Source organism: Streptopelia decaocto (assembly GCF_964273445.1).
Source record: "Streptopelia decaocto genome assembly, chromosome: Z".
In the NCBI taxonomy this organism is placed as follows: Eukaryota; Metazoa; Chordata; class Aves; order Columbiformes; family Columbidae; genus Streptopelia; species Streptopelia decaocto.
Genome location: NC_138657.1, coordinates 28,760,940 through 28,769,842, shown reverse-complemented (window position 1 = coordinate 28,769,842; position 8,903 = coordinate 28,760,940). Strand labels below are relative to the sequence as shown.

Sequence of the window (8,903 nt, the reverse complement as noted above, 5' to 3'; positions counted from 1 at the left end):
GATATGTTCTGAAGTTTACTTCCCACCACAATCTGTGTCACCGTTTGTCATCTCAGTAGTCACAGAGAGTCGGTGGAATCTGTTTGACCCTCATCTACCTCAAGTGGGCCTATAAACCATTTACAACAGCAAAGTTCTTGACAGCTTCTCTCCAGCAGACCTCTCTTATGAAAAAAAAAAGAAAAAAGTTTTGCCCAAAGGACAACTTCCATCTGATCAGAGGGTCACTCTAACCAGTATTTCAGTTGGTATATTTGAGTGATGCACACAAGTGTGAGGTTTCATCCTTCTTTACGGTGTTTCTATATAGCTGAGAGCACCGCCAGCAGCTGCCACAGCATGCACCCCTATCTTTACAAAAAGAAGAGGGGTGGAGGTGCCGTACCCGCCTGCCCGCGTTAGAACGCGAACTCTCGGGACAGGAAAGTTGAGCCTCTTCCCTGAGTGCCCTGTGCCACGCTCCGTGAGAGCACTGGTTGGGTGAGGGGCCAGATCCTTCCCACGGCCGCGACGCGCACCCCTGCAGTTAATCGCAAGAGATGGCGGATGCAGACCTGTGCACCGCGAGCACCCGCCCGCAATAGGCACGCAGAGCACTGAGAAGCGCCTCCGCTGGTGAGTAAACCGCCCCTAGCCACGGAGCCCCTCGGAAAAGAGGCCCCTCTTGGGCTGCAGGCGCAGAGCAGGGTCGCACCGCCCGCTCCGCTCCGCACCCCCGCCCCGCTCCCCCCCGCTCCGCTGCGGAGCCGTCGGCCCCGGCGCAGGGTGCGCGCAGGCGCCTCCTGCACCGCCCGCCGGCACCCCCGCTCCCCCCTCCCCACTGCGCCCGCCCGCCAGAGCGCCCCACGTTACTTTGATTGACAGCTCAGCCTCTCCACTCTCCTTCCCACCGACCTTTCCCTCCTCCCCGCGGCTCTCCGCGCTCTGCGCCCTCCTATTGGCCATCTCGAAGAGCTCCGGCCGCTCCGCCAGAAACTGTTCCCAGCGAAAGGCTGAGAGGCGGCGAGGCTCGGGCTCTCCCCATTGGTCCGCGGCGCCGGGGCGCATCACGGCCCCACGTTGGTGCCGACGCCGGCGATTGGGTGGAGGCGGCGGCGGTCCCCTGCGCGGCGGCGTGGGCGGGGCCGGGCGGCTGGTTAGCTGGCGGAGTGTGAAACCGCGTGCTAATGTAAGCGGCGCGGCCGAGCCCGGCGCGTCCCCTCGGCCAGGGCCGCGCACCGTCCCGCCGAGCGCCTCCCGCGGGACCGCCCCGGCTGCCCCAGCCAGCGCGGAGCGGGGAAGGAGGCCGGTGGCGTTTCCGGCAGCTCCGGTCCGGATTTTGCACCGGGGAGAACTTCATCCTGGGTCGGCCAGGAGCGGCGGGGCAGCGCGGAGCAGGGGAGGATAAGGATGCTGCTGCTGCTGATGCCGTCGCGATGTAACGCGTTCGGCGGGTCCTGGTGAGAAGCGCAGGTCTCCGATGCGCACTCGCCCGGAGGCGGCTGCAGTGGTGCCGTTGCACGAAGGAACTTCTCGTCTGATTTAGCCCGAAACAGACGCTTTTATCTTTCTTTTATTATTTTTTTTTTGTTGTTGGTGGTGGTTTTGTTTTTTTCCGACGAGCGGGCGGCTTGACCGGTCGGGCCAACGGACATTTGGAGGAGTTTCGTTTTTCTTTTGTCCTAGGGGACCTCGCTGCAACTAACGGAACAGTCTCTGCTGCGTGTGTGGTTCCCCCTCCTCTGCCCTCCTGCGTTTCGTGCATGTGCTACTGGAGCGGCTCCGATCGGGGCCGGCTGTGCAGAGGCCCCCTCCGCCCCCTTCCTCCTCCTCCTCCCGCCTTCCTCTCTTGTTCATCGCTCCGTATCTTGCCGATGACTTGGCCCCTCCGACGACGCCCGGGAGCATCGCGGCCCTCCCCGGAGACTTTCCCTCGCCCCCCTGGCTTGCGACGGTCCCACCACTGACACCGCGAACCGCTTCGTCCGCCTGGATTTTCCCCTCTTGGTAGGAGGCAGAAGTGGGGAGAGAAGTCGCCCGCGCCCGAGGTTTCCGGCCTTACAGTTGCATCGGCACCTTGAGAGCCCGAGAGAGGCATTATTCGTTCCCACGTCGGGGCGGCCGTTCCCCACCCCCTTGTCCCGTCGGGTCCCGTCCCGCCGCGCCCGGGTTCTGTAGGCGCCGCCCGCCGGCCGGACCGTAGCTGAAGGAGCGCGGAGCGGCGGTGACCGTCCCGAGCGCGGTCCCTCCCCCTCCTCCGGGCAACCCCAGCCCTCCCAGGAACAACAGCAACAAAGGACGCCGCGGCCGGAGGATGTCCCCGCGGAGGGGGCACTGAGCGGCGCCTCACCCGCTTCTGCTCGCGGCAGCGGAGGGAAAGCGGCCGGCGAGTGTCGCCGCTCCTGCCTCCTCGGCGTCCCGGGGTGTGAAGTCGGGACAGGTCGGAGAGCTCGACGTGAGAACCACGCTGTGAGGGAACCCCGCTGCGGCCAGAGCCATGTTCCCTCAGAGCCGGCACCCCGTAAGTACGGCCCGGGCCGCCGCTCCATGCGGGTGGGGGAGCGGGGCGGGGGCTGGGCGGCACCGCACTGCCGGCGCCCCCCCGCCCGGCAATGGGGGTGGCGGGCGCCCCCCAAAGTTTGTCCCTTTCTCGGGGGAGTGGTGCATCCTGTCTGCCGGCGCGGCCAGGGAGGGTACGCGCCCCCTCCTCCGACCCCTTTTGTTTCGTCGGCAACTTATTTGCTTTATGAATGACGGCGGGAGGTTGCTTCTGGGCCGGGCAGCATCCCCCTCCCCGCCGAGCGCGGCGCCCGGGTCGGGCGTGCCCCCGCGGCGGGGGTCGGCGGGGAGGAGCCGGCACGCCCCGCTTTCGGGTCGACGGCGGCGGCAGGAGCGGGTGGGTCGGGGCCAGAGCGGTTCCCAGAGCGTGGTTAGCCTCGTCCCCCGCAGATGAGGGACGGGAAGGTGGGTAACAAGTGCGTAGCGCCCCGGGGAGGTGGCGGGCGGGCCGGGCCGGGCTCTCCCTCCCCGCATCCCTCCCTGCATCCCTCCGCCCCGGCCGGGACGGGCGGCGCCGCCCCTACCATCTCGCGGGGCGCCCGCGCTGTGTCTGAACCTTCCTCTCTCTCCCGCACCGGCCGCCGCCGCACCAGACCCCGCACCAAGCTGCGGGCCAGCCTTTCAAATTCACCATTCCGGAGTCGCTGGACCGCATCAAGGAGGAGTTCCAGTTCCTCCAGGCGCAGTACCACAGGTGAGCGCCGGCAGGCCGCTTCAGAGCCTGGGGGTAGTTGCCCCGTTCCCGGCCGGGCGCGGGGGGCTGCACTGATCGGCCGCGTCCAGGCGGTGGCGTGCGGCGTCGCGCTGCGTCCCGCCGCGGGACCCGACCGCCCCGGCACTGCCGGCCTCCGCCGGACGGTTTGGAAAGAGGCGACGCGGGGAGCTCTGGTCCCAGCGGTGGTGGGGGGTGCGCGGAGGACGGGGCGCTGAGGAGATGACGCTGCTGCTCTGCACGGGTCTTCCTGCCGATGTGCTGCCCGGGCACCTGCGAAAGGCCGGTAACGTCGAAACTGGAGGGGTTAGGCGCTTATATGCAATTAAAAAAAAATAGTATTTATTAGGGATCCTTACGTGGAGGACTTTAAGTATATTGAGAGAAAAACAGTGCGAATTCTGTGGCACAGAGCATTAAGGAGGCTAATTCTCATGTTTGCTCATTTGTCTGTGGTGTTAATGTACAGATTAATAAAATGCTAACATGCGGTTCTTAGAAGAGCCAAGAAGGAGTGTTAAAGCACACAAGAACTAGAGTACTGACGCAAAGTCGATGTTAATCTACTGAAGCTATGGCATGAGTTTCTGATTGCTATGCTGTCCTTCAGATGTTATTGTTGTATTTGTGCTTGCTGCTGAGGTCCCCACAGAGATTTAGGGTATGGGCTCTTGCATACAAAAGGGAGTTGGCATTAAGGGGCATTAATCTTCTTTAATTTTGTAGTTATGTGCACCTGCAGGATCTGGATAGGAACAAAATCTTTCCAGGTTTCCCAGTTAAAAATTGCTTGGTTTTGATTAGACTTCCTCTTTCTTACCTATGATGCTGTGGTTTCAGTCTTATCTAAAATCATTCACTTGTTTAAGCCATTTATTACTTTAGAAATGCAGTGTAAACATGTACTATTGCAGCTATGACTGAAAAATGCTGGCTTACACACTAACTGTTCCTTAGGATTTTTATTAGTGTTATTAAAAAAAATCAGTTTGCCAGGGAACAAAGGGGATGTTGAGGCATTTACCCTTAGTGAAATTAGCCAGCATTATACTGTTCTAGATGCCGTTAGATAGGCAAGTGCCAAATGCAACTTCATTTATGGAAGCAAAAATAGAAAACAAACCTTCCAGTAAATGAGAATCAAAGTTACGGATTTTCAAGTTGCCGGCAAGATAACATTAGCTAGAGGGTTAAGAATTATAGACATACTCAAGTTGTAATTGTAAACTTCAGTTGTGTTATTTGGCAGTAATTTGCTGTCATCTACAAAGAAATATCTCTATTTTACTACTGAGAAGTACTTTGGAGAAATTCAGATCCTGTTACATGTTGAAAGTTGTAGCACTTCATAGCAGCTCTTTATCAAAACATGAAGTCTGGCTGTGTTTAGGTTCTGGAAACAGCCTAGGTCTGACACAACACCCATGAAATGCCTTTTAGATTTACTGTTCAGCCTTTGTATTTAAAGTTTTAATTAAGTCTTCCTGCGATTGCTTGTTAATTTATGAGATATTTTAAAATTATCTGCTTCTGTCAAAATACAAAGAAAATGGGTAGATGTCAAAATGAATGATGTAACAGTTACATTAAAGTGTGATCTGTTTTGTAGCCTTAAATTGGAATGTGAGAAACTGGCAAGCGAAAAGACTGAAATGCAGAGGCACTATGTGATGGTAAGTGTATTTGTTTTTTATTGATTTCAGTAAATATCTCCGAATACAATGTAAGCTAGCAGAAGAAAATAATGTGTGCTTCTTCATTTGCAGTATTATGAAATGTCGTATGGATTAAACATTGAAATGCACAAACAGGTAAGGCATTTTGTTTTTACCACAAAATCTGCCGTCTGTCTAGTGCATTTAAATGTAGCTGTTCCGTTTATGTTTGGATGACTGTATCATGTGTCTGAATCAATAGGCTGATTTGTAGCTATTATTAGTAAACCTTTGCGTACCTGCTGTCCAATGAGGTAGATTTCTGAGAGATTAGGTTAAATGCCAGGCTTTTTTCATACTGTTCCTGAAATACATTGATGAAATAGGAAAGATCTTGTCTGTGGTTTCAAAAGTATAATTCGGTGCTTTACATGGTTTTCTTTTGTTGGTGGTAGAGCTTTTGATATGTAGAACTGGTCTTATGGTTGTGTAGCCTGTAGTGATAGTTGCTCAAATCCTTGCCATTTAAAGGTATGAAAAGATTAGTGGCTTGGAAAGCTCTAGTTATGACTATGAGTTTGCAAGTTCCCATAAAATTCACACTTACAGCCACTATAATGGTGAATAAAAAGAGTATTGAACTGGAACAAGACACTAAGGACCTCATAAGAGAAGAAAAGCTAAATGATTGCTCAGCCCAGAGGACCCTCAATTGAGTAGTCATTGTCTGCCAAATAAAGCATTAATGGCAGGGTGTAAGTATTCTGTAGATATGCTGACATTCACTTTTTCATCAAGATACTGGTACAATAAGTCTTTCAGAAATCGATGGCCTTTTAAAAAAAATTATCATTAGATGGAGTTGCACAGTTGGACACATTTCAAAGTGCAACAATACAATTCTTTCGTTATGTGTATGTGCTATTTCATCTAAAACTCTTGTTTCATTAAATTAAAGAGCATGGCTGACCGGCTAGGGCACAGCAAAGAAATTGATTAGTTCAGGCTTTGGATCTTCAGCGTATTCAAAGACTTTCATTAAGCGAGTGAATTGCAGAGCTGAAGTTTGCTTTTGTAACTCTGGAGTCTTTGATTTTTGTTTTGTTTTCCCCTAAAAATATTACATTTGATAAGGTAGTAGTATAATTCCATGCTAACTTTCTACATGGGTAGGTATTCTCTTGGTTTTCAGAGGTATACTTGTTTGAATCTAAAATCTTGGTAAAAGAAAAAATATTAAGACAACTTTTTTTTTTTTTTTAAGTAATGCACTGAATAGGTAGACGGAACAACTACAGTAGTGTTTAACTTGATTATATACTGTAGCTGCATTGGTTTTCTTGGGTCTTGTGTTTTAGAAGAATATCAGTTATTCTGTGAGGTGACTTCGTAATTTGGGGATTTAATTGTAATTTGGAGATTTCTTTCTGGGATTTTTTTTTTTAATTTTACTAAACGAGTTTTTGGCACACTGTAACCTGTGAGGAAGCCAACATCTGTATAGGAGCCTTACTTGGTGTGAAATGGATGTTATTTTCAGAAGATCTTTGAAGAGAATGTGTGACTTCAGTAAATGTACTAGGAATTATCTTTAGATAGAATCAATTAAGCCCATAAGATTAAAGAGAGTCAGAACTCAGGTTTCCACTTTGACCTCAACATCTGTGTGTTGCAAGGGTTTAATGTTCTATATGTATGACAACTATAATTACATAGCCAGTAGGCAGTGATACTTTGGAAGCTTTTAAGATTTATAACAGAGCATTATACCTATGTTGGCTTTAGCCAGGGGAACTAGAGCACACTTGCTCTGCATGTTACATTGTTAAGAAAAGAATAAGCTTTTGAAGGCATAAATATGTTTCCCTGCATATGAGTCTCATATACTATGCTTTTACATGTTAAGTAATTCTGATTTCCAGTAAAAGTAGCACCTTCTTGTTAAAGACTCTTGATTTAGATGCCTGCAATGAGGATGCCAAATGGTGTTACAGTTTGTCGGTATGTAGGTGGTCTTAGGTTTTTTGTTTCCTGTAACCTACCAATGACATTCTTCTGAATTTCCATGGCTAACGATAAGTTCTGAGGAGGCTTTTGGCAGATAGTAATCATAATTCTTATTAAAAATGGTGACGTCTAGCCCCAAGGGTGTAGCCAGGCTCAAATTGATGCTTTTTGCTGGCTGATCACCAGCATGGCCTAAGTGCTCATTATGTTGTAGAGAGGGCCTTTGGAGCTCTCATTACGTTTGACAGGAATTCTCTCTGGGGGGAAACTGGGCATTAGCTAGATTCCTGACAGGCTGAAATTATTCCTGCTTTATGGCTTATAACCAAATGCTAGCAAGGCATCATCAGGGGACACGAAAAATTGTCATTTCTGACAACGTCTTTGTTACTGAAAAATGCAGTGATGGGGAAACTTTCCACTGAACAAGCTTTAATATTTTTAAGGCCTGCCTCCTATTTGGATGCTGCACTCACTCTATGTGAAGCCCTTTGTAGTGCTTGCACTGCTGAATGGAAAAAAACGAAAAATTACACTGCAGCGGTGTTTTTTTATGCGGTGTGGTGCATACATCACTGTTAAGGTAGAGTCACGTCGATAAAATGAAGTACTTGCAGTTTGCTTGCTTGTGAAAGGCTTGATTTCTTGTACTGGTACAGTTGCAGCAGCAGTTCTGTCTTCATTTGAATTAGTAATCTGTTACAAGTTGACTAAAAGTTAGTCAGGACTTTCATGTTGCTATACACAAACTTAATTGAGGTGAACTTTCTATACATAAACAGTTGTAGTGCAGAGCTTTCCACTTGAATATGTTGCATTTGAGTCCAGAAATGGCCATAGTAAGGCTTCCTTCACAACTGCGGTTTGGGCATTTTGAAGTGCTGAATTGCAGGAGTGTGTCCTAAAGCCCAGGTGCTGCTGCATTTCAACCTGCTGGCTGAACAGGGGTCAGGAAATAATCTTTCTGGCATATTTGTGGCTGGTTTGTGAGGGTCTTTTTTTTTTTGGTCTTGTTTCTGTGTGATTTATTTTATATATATATATTTTTTTTAAAGAATTTCAAAGGTTAGTTCTTAGGAGGATGTTGTGTGAATTCTTATGCCATTTTCAGAGTTAATTGTTTTAAGATGAATAGTTACTAAGATTTGCACAGGTGGAACAAACAAGCACCTGAAGATTCATTTAGGGTTGATTCAGATATTATTTTCATAAGAAGACAGAATGGTCTTAACTTTGTCTTCTGTGTTATACCATCCAAGTCAGAGTTTTCCCACTGTGACAACCTGGCTGGCAAAGCAGATGCATCAACTGTTAGTGCCAAGATATAAAGTTGGTTGGGTGTTAAAAATCATGCTGTACGTAACGGGTTGCTGCTCTTGGCTATTAGGGCAGTGCCTCTTTATTTTCACCGGCTCTGTTTGTCATCTTCTGTCATAAGTCAGAAGATAAGGCTTCCTGTGCGTTTAATGCCTAGATTGTTTAGGTGCAAGATTAGCTTTTGTTCAGTGGCAGGCAGCCAAAGAAAGAAAAATTCATCACTACTGAACCAACTGACAGACTATATAAACTCCTACAGTATGTGGGTTTCTGCTATCCCAATGGTGACAGCTAGGTTTCCGTTTCTTTGGATGGGTTATTGTGATGTCTGTGACCCGCCTGGAGGCAGATCTGTCATTTGGTACCTTGAGGCTTGTAGAAAAGTGTACAAAACTCCCAAACTGCATTACGTTAACCAATTGTATGAGAGTTAAATGTTTTAGCCTGGACTGTTTTGTGGAATCATTTCTAATGCTCAACAGCAAAGGACAGAAACTTTTATGGGTATATCAGAATATCAGTTTTCAGGAGTGGGTTAAATAGAAGAGAATTAAGGAGCTTAGTTAGCTCTCTACAACTCTGGAGTAGGATGGCTGTGCTGTTGAAAGGGATTTGAAGATAAATGAATTTATTTTTTTCCTCTTTGCATTTTAATTATTGGAATGAAAACTGCA

At 49.1% G+C, this 8,903-nt stretch overlaps 1 protein-coding gene across 4 annotated transcripts in view; it reads left to right on the top strand.

Annotated features, from left to right (window-relative positions):
• Positions 1–1,165: 1,165 nt before the first annotated feature.
• LOC309451289 (transducin-like enhancer protein 1) overlaps positions 1,166–8,903 on the top strand; it is an 83,665-nt gene continuing 75,927 nt past the window's right edge. For 2 of the 4 annotated variants that reach the window (XM_082074880.1, XM_082074879.1), the window contains exons 1-4: positions 1,166–2,500; positions 3,132–3,232; positions 4,860–4,923; positions 5,017–5,061. In XM_082074880.1, coding sequence (XP_081931006.1) covers positions 2,477–2,500; positions 3,132–3,232; positions 4,860–4,923; positions 5,017–5,061 — 234 coding nt within the window. In that variant the 5' untranslated portion in view covers positions 1,166–2,476. Of the gene's footprint in view, positions 2,501–2,902; positions 2,944–3,131; positions 3,233–3,454; positions 3,537–4,859; positions 4,924–5,016; positions 5,062–8,903 lie in introns of those variants that run through there. The other 2 variants (XM_082074881.1, XM_082074882.1) reach the window with 2 other exon arrangements.